Source organism: Egretta garzetta, unplaced genomic scaffold, assembly GCF_000687185.1.
Source record: "Egretta garzetta isolate BGI_Z169 unplaced genomic scaffold, ASM68718v1 scaffold18, whole genome shotgun sequence".
Classification (NCBI taxonomy): Eukaryota; Metazoa; Chordata; class Aves; order Pelecaniformes; family Ardeidae; genus Egretta; species Egretta garzetta.
In genome coordinates, this window is record NW_009260616.1 from 2548330 (window position 1) to 2570638 (window position 22309).

General features: G+C 38.3%; 1 protein-coding gene across 1 annotated transcript in view; it reads left to right on the forward strand.

Annotated features, from left to right (window-relative positions):
- The window catches only part of NT5DC1 (5'-nucleotidase domain containing 1), a 155535-nt gene that overhangs the window by 94785 nt on the left and 38441 nt on the right, over positions 1-22309 (forward strand). The window contains exons 9-10 of the mRNA XM_035900694.1: positions 8260-8434; positions 12683-12780. Of these exons, the coding sequence (XP_035756587.1) occupies positions 8260-8434; positions 12683-12780 (273 nt within the window). The remainder of the gene's footprint in view (positions 1-8259; positions 8435-12682; positions 12781-22309) is intronic.

The following is a 22309-nucleotide window of genomic DNA, read 5'->3' on the forward strand; positions in this document are numbered from 1 at the left end:
GCCCGCCTGGACTAAGTCCTGTGTAACATGCTCTAGGTGAACCTGCTTTAGCAGGGGGGTTGGACTGGATGATCTTCCAAGGTCCCTTCCAACCCTTGCCATTCTGTGATTCTGTGAAATCTTTAGCAGGAGGAAAAAATGTGGATTTTGTTGCTTTGAGTAATCACTATATCACCTTTCTGTCTTTTACTTCTGCACATAGGTAAGCGTTTTGCACAAATCCTATAAGAAAACATTCTTGACCATGGAACAAAACAGAATTTTCCACCTGCAGAATATTCACTTTAGATGTTCACACGTTGCAGTAGGGATTATGAAGTTCTGGGGAATTGGACTGATTTAACTAATATGTTTGTCCAACAAATGGTAGTTACCTCTGCTTCGGTTTAGTGCTCAGCCCGTAGGTTACAAGAGTGCCATCACAAATTAATTTGTCTCATGCAGTTTGATAAATCTGGCTTGTTACACTGCAAACTAGCATGGTAATGTAAAGCAAGGAAGTTAATTATTTTGAGAAAGAAATAATTTCCTCTAAAATGTAGCAACAGATCCTGTCCTACCCCCAAAGTACATCCTTCCTTTTTTGTAGTGTACTGTGGAAACATTGCTATGTTGATGTAAATATTAACATAAAACCAGAAGAAAAAGAAAAAAGAAGGAAAGAAAAATGCTGTTTCCAAGTTTTGTGTATACAAAACTATGGAAGGTCTTTCAAACAACCCACATCTAGACACCTTTCTAGCAGCTGTCATGTGTTAGCAGTCCTCATGAAGTCAGGCTGCAAATTTTGCCACATACCATGTGCTTCTCATGACTTCTTTTTTAATTTGTGTTGTTACCCTTTACTAAAGGAGGGGATCTGCAAGCATGGGATGAGACAGGGCAAAGACTGCAAAGTGGGGCTAACTCTGGCAGAAGGAGCAGCTGTACCAGCAAAGTATAAGTGGTCTGAGCTGGTCTCAAAAAACAGATAACGTATGAAAATAGCCTGGCTATCTCTTCTAGTGTCCATGGACCTCATGAAGAAGCAAGAATAACTGTACATGCAAAAAACCGTGCAAGCATCTGGCAGTGGTATTGCACTCCTAGGAGCCTTGACCATCGTGCAGCCAGGACACTGCTGATACGATGGGAGAGGGAGCAGGGCTAGGAAGGAAGTGGGTGAAGATTAGAGACAGACTGAATGGGGTTGTTCTTTCAGATGGGAAGGCAGGGAGGGGTCAGGAAATGATGGGTTTTAAGCTTGCTTGAAAGGCTTTGGGGAAAAAGTACTTAACAAATTATGTTTTCAAGAAAAGGTGCAGCCTCACCTTGAAGCTGACTTTGGTTAGGGCCAGCCCTGAAACCTGCAGCCTTGAGGCTCTGGGCTGGCCATCGTAGGTCTTTGGGCCACTGTGAAACACAGACAGCGGAGGGGGAGGGGGTGATGTTCAGCTAAGAGATGACAGAGCAGCAATAACCTCTAATTTTGACATTATGGCTTCCATTTAAATATAGCTAAAGGTCCTGTGCTGTTCCTGACAGCCTTTGGCACCGGAATCTCACCTTGGAAACGTGAGGGTTGGAGGGAGCGTGGTGGTTCCTGCCTTGTTATATCAGAGCAGAAGGAACAGCAGCTGCTCTTGGCTTCCTTAGAAGAGTTTCTAGTCATTTGGCCTCCTTTTAGTTCGAGACCTATCTTTAGCTGCAAAAGCATTTTAATTTTTGCAGTAAGCTTCTCATAGGCCACAGGAGTAGAAAATAAGTAGAAGAGGAAGTGACCCATGAAATATTTGCAGAGGTGATGTTTTGTGTGTGTTCTGCTGAAGTGTTTCGTTCAGTAGATTAAATATTTATGTAGCCCTGCAGTCACTATTAATCCAAGTGGTCATGTTTTCCCTAGCCCACCACAGATCCTTGCCTTATAGTCACTCCCTTGAAATGAATCAAGGTGAACACAGAGTTGTCACCGCTGGAAAACAGTTTATTATTTTTGAAAATAATATCTATTTTTGCCTGACCAGACCTGGATGTCGCTGAAAATATTGCAAAGGTTAATGTTACATGAGCTGTAAACATTTTCTTGAACAGATACACAGGTAAAAGAGGCAAACGGAGGATCAGACGATCCTGTATGTCCATTAGTAATATGCGATTTGCTCAAAACTGCAGTGCCACATGCAAAGAATTCACTTTGTGATCATAAAAATCCTTACTTTTCTGAGAACATAGGAGGAAAAGTTTTCCCTTTAATTTGATTTGACATACTGATACAAGTTTGTTATCTATGGTTATGAATTATTAATAGAATACAATTTATTCTTAATACTGGTCTACTTTGCTCTTTGTATTACCTAGCGCCTCTCTTCTGTCTGATTTCTGTCATTGCTTACCTTTTCTTTCCCATTCTGTTCCACTTGCACATCCAAGAGTAGCTTAGAAGATACTCTGCTTTGTAGGCAGCCGCTTGGGTATCCGGGCACACAACCTAATTATTGGCTTCCACAAGCAGAGGTTCATCATACTGCCTAGTTCAGCCTCATGACGGGCAGCCACTCACTGATGAGGTGTCATTCTGAATTCCTGATCCCACTGGCCAACCCACCCACCCCTACTCCTTTTTTTTCCCCTTCTCTCCTCCCAGAAATGTTGTTTCTCTCTTTTACTCAGGTGGGAATGAGGGATTTGGTACCATAATACTAACATCTCCGTTGTCTCCTAACTCAGTATCCTCTTTTCACCTCTGCTCCTAGTTAACTAGGAGGTGTAAATAACTAGTAGTATTCTTGCCTGAGCTGGACCAGGATCCTTAACCCTTTGGTCTGTTAGGTAAGGAATTGAGACAATCACAGAGAACATAAAAATACAGAATATTTTGTATCTATCTGTCACACTTCTTTTTTTTACTCTTCTGGCATTTGCCTCTTCCTAACCTCCTATCTTCCTGGACGCTCATCCTTTTATTCTGTTTTTAAACGTTTTTATCTCCTGGGGGAAGGAGAGGGATGATTTATCTCTTCCTGCTGCTCCCTGTTCCTGATATCTGCCTAAACCCAGGCCTTCAGAATGTAACCATATTTTGCCCAGTTATCCCAGCTTCATGCTTCACTCTGCTTTCTTATCTTGCTTTATGTTAACATTTCCTTCCCTCTGTCCCTTATTTTGCTTCTGCTGCTCCTACTGGAATACACACTTGAGCTTAAATGAAAGGAAATGGAAGATGACTTGTCTAATGTAATTTTAACCGTCACCCCCTTTCTCCTCTACTTGCTTTCCATAGATGAAATGTAAATGCTTTTGTAAACTCTTCTGTAATGAAGGCATTTTTCTTGTGTTTCTGTTGAATGCTCATGTTAGTTGTTGGACATGTTTGTTTAGACAAGAGAAAAAGCCAACAATGATGGCCAGAGAAGTGTGTCTGTTCACTCTAAAAACCCGGAGTGCTGTAAGACCACAACGAAAGCAATGTACAGTGAATATAGTTGTCTGCACCACCATTGATAGAAATACTTTATTTCAGCTCTACTCTGTTTATCCATTTAATAACTGTTACCTACAAGCCTGCATTCAGAAAAAAATTGTGGAAGAGGTGTAAGTTCGTACTCACTTGAGAGCTGCAGGGAATCTGGCTGTGGGTATTGATAGGTAAGCTATCAAATTGCCTTTGGATTTAAGAGAGAGAAAAGTCACATTCCCACATACTACTTTCATTGTAAGAGAGGGTTAGTTGTTAAAGCCACTAAATACAAGCTACAAACTGGCAGCTGAAAGTTTATTTTTCTTGGCTGAATTCTAGGGATTTTTTTTTAGCCTCATACCTCTCTGCTTAGCTAAATCGTATAAATAGCGGATAAATTCTTTCTAATTCAATCAAGTAGGTGCCCCTTAGAAGCAGTGACAATACTGAAAAATACACTGTGTTCCTGTGTTTTAGTTCTGGACTGAAACCTTGCCAGAAACATGCCTCTTGAATGTTTGCCTTTTTCATAATCCAAATGACAGTTAAGGGATGAAAACTGCAGTGTCCTGGCAGTACGGATTTACAGACATTGACTCCAAAGGAGTCCGGAGCCAGTGGGGTGTAGACTAACCCTGCCTAAGAGAAGTGGTGTAATAAAAAGCACAAGAGAAATCCACAATTATTTTTGCCCCAAATAGAGGTATTACATTAGAGCATCAAACTGCATCCTTCAATAAAGTAATTTTGCAACTGTAATAGAGGAGGGCAGCTGGATTGAGGACTGGATAATATTGTCTGTGCTGGAGGACTTCTGCCAGTCACAGCAAACATTGTACCGGCTCTTTCTGAGTTTGGGGTAGGGGTTCGGCTTTTCCAGCCCTACATAATTCCCATCACACTTGCTATCACAGCTGTATTACGCGCAATTAAACTGTAAGGCAAGATGATGCAAAGAACATCTTGATCAAATTACAATGTCAGATGAGACAAGAAAAAATAAACTCCAGACTGGACACTAAGGGAACCTCTGATAATATACATAGAGGAAATTATATTGCTTTGAAAACACAACAGGACGTAGATCCGATAAGAGGCTCTGGCAGGACTTTGTGGATATCTGGCAGTTCTAGACAACTCTTTTTAATCACTTATATTTCTGTCTTCTGCTTAAAAAGGAAATATATTTTTCTGAAAGTATACTTAATGGCCTGCAAAGGCAATTACTATTTTTGAAAGTGTATTTGGAAGATGATTATAAATCCCTACAGAGGCTAGTTGCTAACTTGCTCTCCCAGGCTGTATTTCAGAGATTTCAGATAAACTCCAAGTTGTTTAGTAACAAGAATGGAAACGAAAAAACTGCATTTGCTTCATGGCAACATACATGTAATAAATTACAAAGCTGTGCATAAAATGCTTAGATGTTTGCTTTTCTGCTCCACATCATTAAGTTTTCTCATACAATCACAAGGGGTAAATATGTTGCTTGTCACGTTGATTGTTACGGTCTTCTTGTTTCAATTTTTTTTTTATGAAATGCTCTCTTGTATTTTGAGAAAGTGTTCACGCTGCCAAAGAGCCAGAGGTTACTAGTGTAGGCTTTGGCATGCGTGCAGGTAACTGAAAACAATAGAGACATTCAGGGTGAAAGTGGGGACACTTGTTTTATTTTTGTTGTTTTGCTGTCACTGATTTGTGGGGTACACATTAATACGTGTCAATGTCCATATAGCTGTATGTTAAGTGATATTCATCAAACAGAGAGATAAAAATGTAGAGATTTTAGGCAGCGTACAGGTAGCAAACTGTCAGTTGTAGATCTGGTGGTGACCGCAAGTCACTTTGATACAGTGAATTTGTGGATCAACAAAGCTTCTCTAAAGCATGCTTATAGTTCCATTTTTAAGAGAATTTTGAAACTTGGATGGCTCATAAGCATTATCAGGAAGGTACTGCAGGCTAGAGACATTTCTTATTTCTCATGAATGGTGTTTGTCTGAAGAATTACTTTTTTGTTTTTCAAGAACAGAGCTGTATGACAGTTCCATAAAATTGCTCTTATTACCATTAACTCACTTTCTCCTTTCCTTTGTTGGCTCTGGTCAAATTAATTCTTTTCTGATTTCACACTGACTCTTTGCTCAATAGACCTTTATTATTTTTTTACGGTTTTCCTGCTTTAGAAAAACAAAGTGCAGCATATGGCATATTGGTAATATATACCCTTGGAAAAAATGCTTCATGTTTCACTGTCAAATCATTCCATTTGATTGTGAAGGCTTGACATGATGCTATTTCTCCATCACATGTTAAAACTTCCATAAGTCTCTTTGCCAACAAGGTGCCTGTGGCTCTGCTGTCCTCCGCAAAACTGGCTCTTGGCCTGGGATGATGAGCAAGGTTTTCAGTTTTTATTTTAATTGGCTTTCAATAAAATCTTGCAAGCTTTGGTGGTTAAACTCCTTTACAGGTATATATTTGATCAAACTGTCTTCACCAGATGCAATAGTATGTTAGGAATTAAGTTAAACTCTACTTTCCCATGTTGGCCTATGGCTTTAATGAGGGTGCTTCTAAGGTGCCTCTGCCTGATATGGCAAACAGCCCAGAAGCAAACTTCAGTGTCAAGAACTGATTCATTGCTTGTCTGCAATTAACAGTTGGGCTTCAAGGTCTGGGTAGAAAACTGGAATAAGACTCTCTTTCAGCTCATATGCTGAATCTGGAGTGGTTGACCTTTTCCAATGCAGATGTAACTCAAAGGCCAAATATCATAGGTTCATCATGTAGCAGATTCTGCAGAGTATGGACAAGGAAGACAGTGTTGATTAAATTTACTTAAAGTCTTTAAATTAGTTGCACATCAAAGAATGGTCAACAGAGGGTAGGAGGCATTTGATAAGGAAAGAAAAACAAAAGACTGCCCACCAGTAAAGTTCATATAAAACAGAACTTTCACCTTAGCATAAAAAGAGTGATAGATCATTGTGAACATTGCCATCTTTCTTTTAGTTGTTTGAACCTGTGAGAGCTAATGCCAAGCCTGCGTCATTCGTGTCCTTCTCCATTCTCATGTAATGTTGTGCGTTTTCCAAAACAACAAAGAAGAAAAGTTGTCATAGCATAGCATATGAAATATAATTACTAATGATAATACTGAAGAAAATAATGCAGCTTCTGTTCCTAAAAACTACATTGCTCATCGCAAATATTAGTCACCACTCAGGAAAGAGGGGGGAGGGGGACACTACAGGAAACCTTCTTTCGTAAATTTGCTTCATTTAATCAAAAAAAATCATTGGTCTTGGCTAGCTGTCAAGGCTAGCTCTCAAGGCAAATGTCATGGCATCCCATAATGATTGCTGCAGGAACAGGCTCATATTCCCCTGGTACAGGCTGTTACACAGCCTGACCTAAATACTACGAAGAACTGGAATAGTGACCTGGTTCTGAGTTGGGAGGTTTTGTTCGAGACGTTTTCCTCAGATACAGTAGTCCACTCTGTAGCTTTTGGGAAGAAATCTGTCAAGTCACAGTACAGAACAAGACATTTTGCCTCCTGACTAGTTGCAGCGATAACAGGCAAATCGAAACTTCTTTTCGGAGACTTTTTTCCCTGCCATCTGTAGATGTTTGAACGTCTAACTTATGAAATAGTGTTATGTTTAGCACCCGGCATCTTTCAGTCTCTCTTTGATACTACTGTTTCAAACATACATGTTCTCTTCCATTAAATAGCTAAAGTTCAAGTGGTTTAAATCTGATTTTTTCAAACTAGAGAATAGCATTACTCACATACCAGAAGGCTAAGTAATGTCTGGGATTTATTAAATCATTCAGCAAAGTTGACCACAGACAGTTGCATATAGAACAAATGCTGGAAGAAAAATAATCTTCTATGATGATGTTCATTATACTATAACACACACAGACTGAGAGCCAAATACTTGGTATCATTTCTGTCTCTACAATTATTATATTTCTTTTTAGACCTTTAACTAGCTTGACATTTTTAGTTATAGAGGGTTTGAGGACAGAAGAAATATGTAGGCTTAGATCATAGGAATGATAAAAAAAAAGGTAAGTTTAATGTTAATTTGACATCTTGTAAAGCACCTATGCATTATAACAAGGTATTGATAAATTCAATGAATAGGTGACTTTTGCTGCCAACTTAGTGTTATTGCACACTTTTAAAAATCTTACATTCCAAGTGTGTTTGCAAAGTTCTATTGCTGTTATATTCAGCAAAAAGAGCGTTACTGAAGCTGGAATTGGAATTGGGTTTTTTTTTGTCTGTTCATAATATACCACATGCCTGTGAGGTTTTGCCAGTTTGTTTTATCAACCTTTCATAGAAAAAGTGCTAGTTGTGAAAAATGCAAAAATATTCAAATGGATATTATTGATTAGTCAATGCTCACCTACAGTGTCAGAAGTAACTAAACAGATGTTCTTGGGAATTTCAGGTCCTTACCACTTTCTAAACATTAAACTCATTTTAAAATCACAAATTGAGTATCCAAAAATTGAGCAAAGGCAACAGGAAGTAATCATTTGCTGTATAGGTCTATAATCTGTAATTTATGTATTATTTCTCTTACAAGCAGAAGAGAAAAGTCATACAAACTTATTTCTGCTACAGTGCATCCCCTTGGTTTGATTGTTTTTTTGGTTTATATTGAGTTACAACCCAGGGAAAATTTTAAACTTTGCCTTTTTAAAATTGTATTGTTTGCACATAAAAGGATATTTGTTGTGCGGATTAAGTGGTTTGCGAGCAGGATTGGATAATATGTAATTATCTTTTAATTTTTTAGAAGACTGTGGGACATATTTCCCAGAAGTGAAAAATCATCCAGACAAATATTTACAAAGATGTCCTGAGTCTGTAAAAAAGTGGCTGAAACAACTGAAGAGTGCTGGGAAGATTCTGCTATTAATTACTAGTTCTCACAGTGACTATTGCAGGCTCCTCTGTGAACATATTCTTGGGTAAGTGCAATGTCCATTTCAAATTATATCTGCCAGACAGCAACTGGAGGTAAGCCTGAGCTACAGGGAAGTTAATTTGAGTTTCTTTATGTGTTGTGAATTATTTGGATCTGAGGTTTCTGGTGGGCTTCCCTCTAGTAGAGCGTTACAGGGTACTCGAGGCAAAGCAATTAATCTATGAGCCTGTGAGCTGTATCTGACCCACAGCACACTTATATCCTGCATCTTTCCTGGGCATCATGATGGGATTGAAGATGACAGGGAATATCTTTAAGGCCAACACCCAATACATCATCTGAATCCCAACTTCATCCTAAGTTTTTGCTAGACTGTCTTATTCAAGGCAATTCCTTTCTGTGCTTCTCCAGCGGTGAGTGCAAGTAGTAGTAATATTTTGTTACCCTGCAGTAAGTCTGCATGGAAAAGCTTACAAATACTTCTTCCCAGTAGTGGTTTCCAAGAGGTGGTTGCACATAAGAAATGTGCATTTACAGATCACAGCAGAAAAGATAAAACAGGTAGTTCATTGCACTTGGCAAGTGGTCGAGATTGCAGTTGCTGATCGCAACAGCTATTTTTAGCTGCAATGGTAAGAACATGTCTGGTCAAGTCAAATTCGATTAAATTCAGCAGAACAGTTACTTACACCCCTAGAAACGAATTAATCAGTGGTGCAAATAGGTAGGTGGGTGACATGGTGAGACTATTCAATAAATGAATCAAACAAAGTAGTGCAATGTGAGCCAACCTTGGCTATCTGGATATGCAAGGGAACGGCAGAGTGAATACAGCAGCACTGTAAGAAAACCACAGGTGAGGCGAAAAACAGAGCTACCTTCCAAAACCAGTACTGCCAGTATCACTTCTCTTTTGTACTCCCTGGGCTAAATGCTAAATCAAGCATCAGCCGTGCCAGTTCTCACTGCCTTGCATGAACATTATACTTGCTCATTTGAGGGGAAAATACACCTTCTCACAAAAAGCAGTTCTCCTTATGACTAAGATGCCTGTGAATTAACTCTTGTGTCTAGACCTGTCTAGTTGTTTTCTGAATGAAAATTCGCTGTAAAACTACATTCTTGGCCACATATAAGGATTTTGGCTTTCTTTTCCTCACTGTATTCACATTTCAGCTGTTTAAGGCAAGGTAGCAGAGAGGGCCGGTTGCCTTCCAAAAGGCAGAAAAGAGTTGTTCAGCTAGAAGGGTGCTGGATCACTCCATCTTTCCACATAAGTGTAGGATGTTCTACAGTGTTTATTACAATCATATTTTCCAGTGACTCATGCAATGTGGCTTCCAAGACATCTTTGGGAGAACTGAGTACTCCACTGTCCATTAGACCTTACTGAAGTATTTTTTCCCTGAAAATAATTCTAAACTTTTTATTGCTTTTGTTTGTTCCATGCCTCTTATATCAGACAATAAGACTCTACACACCCATGCTGCTTTTTGCAATACTGCAATATAGTCTAGGTTCACACCTGTTATCTCTGCCCTTATTTTTAATTTGATCATGCCAACTGCATTTTTTTCTTGACATCAAGCCTTGTGAATTACATCTATGTAGTCCTTTATTAATTTCTTTCCCTATGTATAGCTTTACATTGAAAAAAAAAACCTAAGGATAAAGATGAAAAGCGGAGATGTGTGTAAATTTTTAGCCTCTTACACCTAATATCCTTACCTTGTAACTGTTAACTTTTTTGCACTTTATTTAAGAAGTTCCTTCTGGCTAAGAAATTATTGTCCACATAAAATCAGAGCAAACTATCCCAGTTGGGTATGAGGCATGTAAACCTACAGAAACAAGTGCGAGTTCATTCACGCAAGTAGCAACATCATATGACTTTTCAGGCTTACCTACCACAGAGAACGCGTGTCAAGTGTTGGCAGGAGCACACCTGAAGATGAGTCAGTCATCACATAGTCACTGAAGCTGCATGTAATTTCATCTTTTCATGAATGTTAGCCATCTAAAAGCTAGGAATTTTTTTTAAGCTGGTAATTTTGATTCCCTCTGTGGTTAATGGAGAGAAAACACTGGGCATCTTCCTTGGCAATTCGTTCTGTACCATAGAATTATGTCTGAACTAAGTGGGATGAATTGCCTTCTAAGAATGGGGATGTTTCTCTGTTGGCTCTGTCTGTGGTGTAGACCACTAGCTGTGAATTCAGCGTGCCATTTCTAGATGGCTAAAGTTATGTGAGATGCATCCTACCCTTTGTCTTGGCCATTTACTGAAACCACAGGCCACAATAACAAGCACAAGCAGTAACTGGAACACATTTTATCGTGTATAATGTTACATAGTAATGTAACACAAGGTACAGGCTTTCATAAAATCAGTAGCTTTGTAAATGAGATTTAGTATGATTCAAAAAAGGCCATAGGTAACACCTCTCCACACAAAACCTATTTTTTTCTTCAATAAATCAATAAAAAGTTAACCGAATCTTGTGAAAACTCTGTTAATTCTCTACACAAAGCACTCACCACTGTTCCCACAAGTCTTTGTTGTGCTTCTGAAATGTTGGCTTCATTTTGAAAGTTGAAGCTTAACTTACCCGTGGAAGCATTGTTTGCACTATATCCTAATTTGAAAAGTTTAACACTATCGATACTTTTCACCTAAGGACAGAAGTGCCATGCCTGTTTGCTCAACTTCTGTAATCTTCCACACAGAAGCTAATTTTAAAAACATGCCATTGTCATATTTGATACTGGTTCTTTTAAAAAGTCAAGGTTTATATATGGTCTCAAGTGGAAAAAAAATAGACAAAGCTAAAATTTCAGTAGGAGAAGAAAATTTAAAGGCATGCTATTTTAAGGCTGGAATGTAATTTAGAGCACAAAATAAAAGCTTGAAGATAAGCTCATGGGGAGAGCATTCAGATTTTTAGTTAAGATATCTCAGTCTTGTGGGAAATTGTAAATTATTTGAAAATGGCACAGTTAGCTATTTTTCTTCCAGTAAATTTTTTCTGTTGATAACATTTTCGTGCCTGTACCCATCCTGAACTTGCCATTTGGGACTTCTTTGTTCCATGCAACAGTATCCATCATTTTTTGGACGTTATAGGCAATACAGTCACCTAAACAACGAAACATTTCTACTAACATAAAATACATGTCACAAATGGGAAATGTTTACATTTCCCAATAATGAGAAAAATAACCACTCTTTAAGCAACATCTCTCTAATTTTATGGTTTAGTAACTTCAAAGCTTGTGGGTAGGCTTTACTATTCTTTCTTGCTATAGTTCCCAGCTTGATGATTTATTAAGTGAGGTCTAATAGATTCCTTAAAATAAAGACGACCCTTGCTAGAGCAGGAATAACTGGCACCTCCAGAAATAGCCCATCTCACAGTAGGACAGGTTGCTTGTTTTTCCTATTGGCTTTATAATGTTACTGGCTTGCATACAGGTCTCTCAAAAATACCCAAGTCCCACTTACCTACCATGCTCAAATGTACAGTCCTGTTTAAATTGATGGGATTTGCACAGTTCAGATATTGATCTGTATTTTCATTGACCTAATGATCTTTGAAAAATCTGAATTTTGTGGCAGATTAAGACTTCTAGTTGGTAGGTATTGATCTGTGAGCCACATGTCTAACCTCGCTGGAACCAGCGGGGATTCAGTCAGAGCAGCCAGTGGAGTCTGAAGAAAGAGTTCAGCTAACAGAATGGCATTTCAGCTTCAGGGTATGTGAAATCACTTAACTGGCTGTATTAATTAGATCTCTGTTGACTACAGTGGCATCTTAGACACCTGTTAGGCCTGTGCATACGTACAGTATGGATACCAACAATGTCAGAACCTTCACTTAAGTGTCTTTAGTCTTCAGTTACTTCCTACCCCATCACTTGACTTCATGTGTTTTGCTTTATAAAGAAAATCCCTCATTTGCACCTTTCTATACTTGTCTATGCATATGTTGTCGCCTGAGATTAAGATATGTCATCTGTCACATGTTCTCCTGAGATTTAAAAACTCCCTGGGCCAAGGAACATCTTTTTAGAAATAATGAGTGGTCCTGAAGGTACAGCACTGCGGGTTCTCAGCCAGCTGTCTTCTAACTTTTGACAACCTCAGGAAAAGAAGCACAGTAGTGACACTGAACAAGCATTGGGGAAAAAAAAAAAAAAAAGTGGTTTATTACTTTCTTAAGTCTTAAAGAGTATTTAGTGGCATCTTAGCTACTTCATTAGTTTAGCTAATTCCATTTCCTTTACTTTCTAGGAATGATTTTGAAGAGTATTTTGACATTGTGATTACAAATGCTTTGAAACCTGGTTTCTTCTCCCATACCCCAAACCAAAGACCTTTTCGAACTCTTGGTAAGTTGCAGTTGTGACTCCCTTCTCATCTGCTTACTTCTGTCACAAAAAAAAAAAAGAAAGAAAAGTGAGAGGACTGGACTAGACAACCTGTCTTGAAAATCTAATGTTGGGGGAAAAATGAACTCTACACAAGGCTCTTCCAGACATACAGAGATAGTAGCAAAAAATTCTCTTAAGACTGAGGACACTGAGACATTAAGAAGTACAGTGCTAAGGGCAATGAAAAGGCAGAGCTGCAACAGTAATTAAAAATGGTATTGAGGCTCAGATACTGCATCATTAACAAAAAAGTAAGAATCCTTTTCTGTATTGTGCTGTCAAGGTCATACACAGAAAATGAAATTTAGTTCGGGGAAGAAACGTAGAAATATTTCAAGAATTTAAAGGAAATTCAAACAACAGTACAAATAAAATTGCAAGGCTGAGGGAAATTATTTATGATGGAAATCTGACAGTATTAAATGTGTGTACTTTGGCTAAATAATGATAGAGTAGGCGAAAAGGAAGTGCCCCTGTACTCAATTTAATTAAAACAATCTGAAACATTTGGCAATGTTGTCCATTAGGTAATTAAGGTTGTAACAAAAGAGGTTTATAGGAACAGTGTTCATGGAACTACAAATAACGATAGTAACATGGCTGAAGAAAGTTAATTTTTCCGTATTTTGGTAAATACCCTTGTGATTAAGTGCTACCTGAAAATTAATCTTATATCGAAAATAGTGTAAGTCAGCATATATTGAACCGTATTTTAGCATTTTATGACAGGAAAGTCAGCTGTTCCAGCCCAAAAGAAATTTTGCTTGTGGAACCTTTTACAGTACAACTAAAATGAGCAGAGGAAATATGTATTGAAACTGCATTTTAATGTTTCACCAACTTATGTAGGAAAATAAGTAAGAAATATCTTTAATGTGATTTTTGAAGGATTAGTTTGGATAGGAAACTGCCAAGTTGACAATCTGAGAAAAAATAAGCTCAGAAGGGAAATTGAAACTATTTGTCTGGAACGGGAGGAGGGGAGCAAAAATGTAAAGGATGAAAAAAGGCTCAGTTCTGCAAGCATTTTATTTGGTTTCATATAATGCAAATTGAAAAGAAAATGTAAATTACTTTGGATATTTTCTTAAACAGTCAGATTAACCTGACTTCCTAAGGAAATCCTGCTGTGTCCCTCTGTCAGTAATCCAGCCAGCAACTTTTGAACCTGCTGGCCAGTTTCAGTACATTTAAGAGACAGCCAGAAAGCTCCAACATATTTCATCAAGCTTTTTGTCAAACCAGGGCAGAACAGAGGGAAAAGACTTGTTCAAGTACCATACCATTGAGAAATATTGTGCAGCACTATCTTAATCACATTATTAGATTGTAAGTACCAGTTTTCATGAAGCTGTTTCTTTCTCATGCATTCAAAGGGGAACAGCATTCCCTGGAGTCCTCTTACTGACTTACTGGTTTTCATTCACTTTATATTTTGTCATTGTGAGTGTTGATCACTCGTTACATGAATACCTTATTGATACAGAATAAAATGTAATTTATGTTCTGGAGACCTCACTATCGAAATAGATAAGGGACACAAATATAACTAAAGCAATCATCAGATAAATAATTTGCTGAATCTGCTAACCTGTGAGTGTATTTTTTTTGATATATTTATATGTGATTGGCAGTAACTGGTTTCTTCTGAAAGACCAACCCCTCTCTGTGTTCCTCACAAGAAATGTGTAGCTTCAGGGTAGGCACTAATAATTTCACCCAGTCACTGTGGCTAGCAAGGAACAGAGTTCATTTCTGAAACAGCATACGATGACGGACCTTCTAATACATTTTGGGGGAGGCGGTTTTCCAGTTTCCAGAATTTTTGTAAGGCTTTCTTTCATATCAGAACCACTGAAAATTCAAAATTCCAGTTTCTAGGTTCTATCTTCCTTTTGCCGCTATAGATTTCAGGCAGAAGAAGAGTTTAGCCACTGTGCTTCAGACACACTCTTCTCTGAGAGCACTGGACTTAATATATCAGGGAGACAAAATCTCCCTTTTTTTGCTTTGAAATAGGAAAAAAATCAGAGGTGTACATCATAGTAAATCTTTTCTTAAAGCACAGAGTTAACTTTTGTTAGTGTAATTTAGGGAAAAAAGCTCCACTAAGTGAAACAAAGCTTGTTCGGTGAAGAAAGTTGTTACAGAAAATAAACTGAAGTAACTGCTTATCAATCCTATCCATTTCTCCAAGGCTGAGTTTCAGCCATGTTCTTCCATCCATTTGTAGGTCTGAATTACAATAAATTCCTAAAAACACTGTATCTCCTTCTATTCCAAGAGAATTGTGTTATAAATAGACTTAAGGCACAAAAAATGGAATGTGTTCTTGATTTCAAACACCCCAAGTGTTGCATTGTGTACTGGAGCTAAATTTTGTTTATATATAACGGGACTTTTGCTGCAGGTTTACTAAGGGAAAGGGTTTGATGTTTACTAAAGAGAAGGATAAATTCTTTTCAGTGAATAGTTTCAAAAAGGCAACCGTGTTCAGTAAACATTTGAAGGAGGACGAGAAACAGGACAAGATGACAAAGAAGGCATTGTCTAGAAACGCGATATTGGATAACTGCTCTGCAGAAATGTTTTTTCAGTAGACGAGTAATTTTAGAACTAATCCATTTAGAAACCATGAAAAATTATTTTAATTGTGCAATTAAAAATGCATCACTACTTCATTTGAGTTTCAAGACATGCATCATTTAAAGCAACCAAACCACTCTGAAATCTTAAAAGATTTGTGTGACTGCTTTTTATTGAACTGGGGCACTGAAAAGCACAATAATTAGTTATTTTATTTGCATGGTTTTCTTTCAAAGTGCCATTCTGTTAAATGGAGGAACAGTTTATATGTATCTTTCCTGGTTTTATATAGTTAGGGGTAGCTTATGTAGCAAAGTACCTAGTTTATGAGAACAGTGATATACAAAAAAAGCTTTACTCCCATAATATGAATACTCCATAATTTACTTGTTATTCGCAAGGTTACATTTTCCTTTACACAAGGAAATTCTTTAAATGGTTCTTGAAAGTACTAATGCTATCTTGAGCTATTGGATCTCAGGATCAGGTCAAAAACATGTTGAGAAGATAGGATTTTCTTTGCTTTCAACAGCTATATGCAGTTAAAATAATGTATCATTCCATGAAGGACTTGAAGGAATATGAATTGCAAATACAGTTGTGATTCATTTCATAAGCTGCAGTACACCAAGATTTCTGTAACATTTGACATCAGAGCTTTCCTTTTATCACATCGCTCCTTAACGTATGTCAAATTACTAGCCTGGCTGCCAGTTCTGATCATTGTCACATATTTTTTAGAATGCAAAATTAAAACAGAAATGCTAAAGATAACCCTAAATTCCCCGAAAGCCTTGCATAAATCTGTATGCACAGGGAACTCTCACTTGGTCCTAAATAAGACTTTAATCTCTTTTTTCCCAGCTCAGGAACAGTTACTGACTTTTGTGATAAACTGCAAATGTGTTGCTGATTGTTCAGTGTCTTGAATGTACAACGCATATTTAAGAGAGTATATATATCTTCCTATATATGCATACATATATGTACAGGCTGAAAACAATCCTATATATGGAGTAGCAGTGGATGCCATATTTCTGGGAGATCGTGTACCCTTATCCAATGCCCAGAGAAACAAACCCCTTCTCCTTCTCCTGCAGAGAGTCTCAGGTTTTCAAAGCCTGCTTTCAATTGCACCTACAGGCTGCCTGCCTTATTCCTGTGCTCGAATTTCTGTCCAGCTTATGGTGCCTCTGCTACATAATGTAGCCCCCAATTTAGGAAACCTTTCGGTTCTCCAGTTTTTTACAGTTCTGTGGTAACTTCCATTTTAACAACTCATTGCAGAAGCTTTTTTCCTCCTTCAGTCATTCTTCTCTAGCCTTCTGAAAATACAGGAAAATGCTATAAACTGAAAGGACCAATTAAAAAAGAAAATAAGGGGACAGGATAGAAAATTATATACTTCAAGGCTGAGGACTGTCTTTGATTATTAGGGGCTTCAAGACTTCCACCATCTTCTGTGACATCTGGGGCATGACTATTGCCAGAGATGGGATACAGAACCGGGTAGAGAATCAGGGCTGATCCTATATAACTATTTTTATGCATTTATTTTCTAAGGTCTTTTAGGCCTGAGGAGTGGGAGCAGGAAGGGAGTGCCTTCATTTTCCTGGAAGTTACATTTGTAACCCGTATAATTTCTTTTTACGTCATTCTTTTTATTTGAGATGTCTGTCTTTACCGCCAGAAGAATACCAAAATACTACCCAGTAAATATTTTAAAGACCTTTAGTAAAACTTTAGAATACCTATAAAAAATGTGGAAATTTTGAAACATATGATATTGCACTATTACAAGGGAATATATCATTTTAATAGTCTTGCATTGTGCACTTCTTTGAAGAACATAAATGCCATCTCTAGTAAATTCTGATTAAAGTTTCAACTTTGAGTCTACAATATAGCTCAGTTGTTATAATTGCTATGTAATAGGTATCTCAGTTGCTACCCCTACAGTGAGGGCTACCTTGATGAGAAAAAAACTTTCTTTTTTCTTTTACATCAGCCTGTGAGGTTAAAACTCAAGAGAGTTTGTCTACTCTTGGCTATGTTAGTTGTTCCAGTCGTCTCTTCTTACCAATCTTGTCTTGCTTTAGATCATCAGATCTTCATATTTAGAGGTAGATTTAAATTTGAATTTAAAAATAGTTTTAGATTTAGCCTTTAGCTCATCACAGATATGACAGCACAACTGTTAGTGTTCTTATGCAGAGACTTGATACTTGGCAGAGAGCTCACTCTCCCAACAGGAACCCAGTCTTTCGCTGCACCTGTGAATCCTTACCCAAATGTATGGGTTGTGGTCCTCAGTCTGCAAAGACTGTCATATTTTCCACGGATTTGGCCTGTACTGAACTCCTCCAGCCACAAGTCATTGCTGGGATTAAATAAGACTTCTTCTTCCGTCATTTGACCTGGATCTCTGGTACATCTTTATCACTGAACACCAAGTCTTGGATGACCACTGCTCCCCCCACAAGCAGCAGAGGAGATGGGGGAAGGAAAATCTGGCATAAAAGCAGAGGTGTACAAGGGCGTGTGTGTGAGTCAAAGATTAATCAGAGTGGTTGGGGAGCCAGGTGATGAGAAGAGAGAGCAAGGGGGGAGACAGAGTAGAGCAGAGCAGCATATGTAATCTCACAGAGGACAGAGATTTCACTCTGATGGGGTTTTCTGAATTTCAAGTCTTTGCTTTTTGACTTCTACCATTGCCTCAAGGAGGACTTTTGAAAGAAGTGTAATGTGTCAAACAGATAGTTTAAACGGATTTACCCATGTACTGCACAGATTGGCGCTTCCAGCTTGCCCTCCGGCCACACCAGGGGATGCGGTGCTGCTCTCCCAGAGGCTCTCTGGGCTCAGGAAGCATTTGGGGGGAAGCCCACAAAGGGCCTCCATTTCTGCTCCTTCACATCATTATATTCTATAACATGAGGCCACATAATAGTGCATATTTGCTGACAGCTCATGACAGAGTGGCATATAAAGGTTGCACTGGCTGTAGACTGCATTATGCAGGAGGAATAAGTCCATAACTGTTTCCCATATGTCTTCTGAAATTACTGCCTTTATATTGTTATAACATCCCACAGTGCCATACAGTCTGTGAAAGCAATGCAGTTCTTTTCAAGGAAATCTTGCTTAGCAATTCTTTACAGTACATTGGCACTATTTTTTGTGTATTTTCTGGCTACTTAGGAAAAAAAATGAAGGGTTATAACTAATAAATAATTGTATTTTGTACTCTAGTTTTCAGAACTAGATCTCTTTGTACCTCATGAGATCATGGTGTTAAGATCAAGAGTCTCCTAACTCTTTAATATCAGAAACAGGTTCTGTATGTGGCTGGCAGTAGGAGGTTCGCTTATTTAAGAGATCAGGTATCTGGTTCCATACCCAAGCCACCAATGAGAAATAACTCGTACTCTTATCTCAGCTAGAGATTTTAATTTTATCCATCAGTTTTGGGGAAAAGGGAATTTTGTTTTAAGCAACTAATTGATATGGATAATAATATAGAAAGATCTTCATGTTCAGTAATAGAACCTGACCATTTTTATTTTTTATGATGAATTATGGAAGTGCCTTATGAAGATGATTCCTTCAGCTGACACCCTCTTCGGCAGCATAGTCAATGCCTGATTTCACTTTCTGAAAAGCAGCCAAGGGTAGGCCAGTAGGGCTGACAGTGGGGGACACATACAAACAAATTTAATCTCATGTAGCAGGGTTTGTTTTCATACAGATGTTCATCATCCACCAAAGAAGCTCAGAGGGTGTTTCCAAAAATCTACAGTGTCAGGCTGCTTGGCCAACTGTTTCACCTCCCATCCTGTGTTTAAATGATCTTAGTCTAAAACTATTCCACTTTGTGTACTGCGTTTGCACACATATCAGCCACTCAACAGATTTTTTTCTGACAGTGTAAACAGCTGTCTCAGGGACTTCTGGTTTCCCAGTATTATTTATGTGCTGTAGGCAAACATTTGAAAAGTCAGCACATGTTACCTTGTAATCAAAGGGATTTACCAATTAACATTTTTAAAGTTTGCTAGATAGTACCTGTGTGTAGTTTGGAATCAACAGTTTGGGAATCACTGGAGAACAGAGGTGATCATTTTCTATCGTGTCATCAACATTTGTGATTAAAAAATGGGATAGGTAAGATGGGATAGTGTAGTTAAGGGCCTCTTTTCTAACAGTTAAACTTCTATTTCATGTTTGATAAGCATGGTCTTAGTTGACAATAAGTGTCTGGATTTTGTTTTTTACATGTTCTATGTGGTGGTCTATGTGAAAGCATTTAAAAGAGATGCAAAAAGCAAAATGAAGTTGGGCCAGCACATAACCACATGCTTTTGCCGAGTAGACTGTTAAAGTCACAGACAGACACAATATATTTTTAACATATGATAGCAAAATGTTGGCATAAAGCTTCATTTTCTTCTGATAGTTTTCAGAGTCCTTGGCTACCATATTTGATGGTCATTGCCTCATACAAACAAGTGTTTTGAAATGGAGGAAGTACATTTTTATTACTAATTGGCAGTGTATCATTTATAACCCTTTTGTAAAATGATGCAAGGGGCCACTCTGCAGTGCGCACTGATGGTACATGTACCCACTCGTACAATGACATAGTTAAGATGTGTAATTTCTGTAACTTGCCACTCTGTAGGAGTTAGGCTGTGTGGTAGCCAAGGAGCAAGCAAGCCAAACTTTCCCTTACAAGTACGTCCTTTTAGGCAGTCTGAGCAGAGAGGCCATTCCATTCTCCTAGGGAGAGGAATGGAGCGGTTTTGTTTTGTTCTGTTTTTCTTGGAATGGATTTTACTGGCATTTGCTTCAGAAGTGTTGTGAGGCCAGATTTTCACTGCATCGTTTCAACCTACTCTCGACGATGACTGGCCTCACTCAGGCATTTCACAGCACATCAGAAGCTAGAGGTTGGGTGGCCAAGTTCGGTTTCTGTTTCTACCAGGAGGGCACAGGGCTGGCCTAACTATGGCAATTCCCTGTAAACCCGGAGCATGGGCCAAGCGCTGGGATTTCAGCTGATGGCCCCTCCTAAGCATCTTGGGGGGTACCTGGTTATCAGCCAAACTGGCCGTTGGAAATTGGGTTGTGTTGCTGCTTCTGGAGCTCCTTCGGCCAGTGCCTCAATCATATTAGCCAGAGGAACTACCAGGACACGGGCTAATTCTTTAACATTTAGTCTGTTTTCCTAAACATTGACTCTTATGCAACCACATGGCTTGTGTGAGTAGGAATTTCTGCCCATCCCCTGCTGCAAACCTCTATCAGTAATGCAATCTCAGCCACATTTCAGTGTGGCCTAGTTTTCTCAGAGATATTAAGGCCTCAACAGGCTGGAGAGGAAAAAACGGGTCTGTCACCACCAGCTCAGAGAAAGACTGCAGTGTAAAATTGCCATTCATTAGATACCAGAGTATCCATCCAGGAGAACCTGGCCACAAATGACCCAGCTACTGGAAGATCCGTGAGACTTTGGACCCTATTAGACATCCAGTGAATCCAAGTGCAAGACACAACTTCATAGGAGAAGATAGGCCCCATTATTTCCACTGTTGTTCGTAAACAACTCCTTGTGTATTAAAAAAAATAGAAAAAAAATATCAACTTTGAAGAATGGCACCTCTTTGTTTCTGAGTATCACAATGAATGCTGAACTGCGGATGCATTCTCCAATGCCTATCCCTCTTTAAAAGGAAAACCTAAAGTTAATGTGTGGAGCCAAGTTCTTCATATGTTTGCATAGTGTTCAAAGTACCTTAGAGGATAAAAGGAATAAGAAGTTATTCATCCAAAAATAAAAACAGTGAAAAACTGCAAAGTGCTTCTGCATGAAGACAGCAGGGGTTGCTTCAGCTGATTACCTTTGATATTAAACAGCGTGTTTGGCACAAAGCTGATAAGGATATTACAGAAAGCTAGTTCAAAGAAAGCTAAAGCTGCTGCTTTCAAAAGCTGAATATTGACAATATTCCTTTTGTTAAAACTGGAAAGAGCATTTAGCATAATTGCCAAGTACTCCAAAACCAGAATTCTTTGTGCATGGAAAGTGTATTTTCATTTTCAAAAGGAGTTTCAGTAACTAACACTGCTGCAAAATCCTAGTTATTGATTATATTACATTATACTCAAGGCCTGGAAAAAGCTCAAAACCCAATTCTTTAAGGTATTGTGCAAGCACATGATAACAGTCAGCCTCTGCCTACAAGGAGCCCACAGACCAGATAAACAAATGGCAAAATAACAAAAGCACTGGCTTTTCTGTTAGACCCAAGGAACCAAAAGACCAAGACATTGAATGACTTACCCATAATCATATCTCTGGCAGATCTGCATATTTAACTGAGATTTCTAATGTCCTAATCCAGAAGCAGCGAAGAACTGTAAACTGGGTTTGCATAAGGACTCCATGAGAGTCTTGACTGTGAAAATCCTTTTAGCCCTTTCCAAAGATTTATCAGAATGTGGAAATTAAGATAACATTATTGCAGTTAATTCTGCTGGATTTGCTTTTTATGGTTCAGTGATATGTCCTTCATAAATTTAAGGAATTGAATCTCCTAACCTGATATGTTCTACACTGAAATTATTCAAATTATTCAATAATTACTTCAAATTATTGAAAGCAATAAGCTAGAGTAGTTGTTTGGTTTGGATGACAGTTCCGATTCAATGATTTCTTAAAATTGGTTATCAGTTATCGGGTCATGTTTATGTTTCATTCTAACAGAAGGAACTTTCTTCATAGAGAAGCATGTCAAATGCCTTCTTAATATGGTGAATTATTTTAAGTTTCCCGAGCCTGTGTACTTAGAAGTAGTCTATCAAAGAACTTGTTTCTGTGCAATAGGTTGCAAAAAGTCAT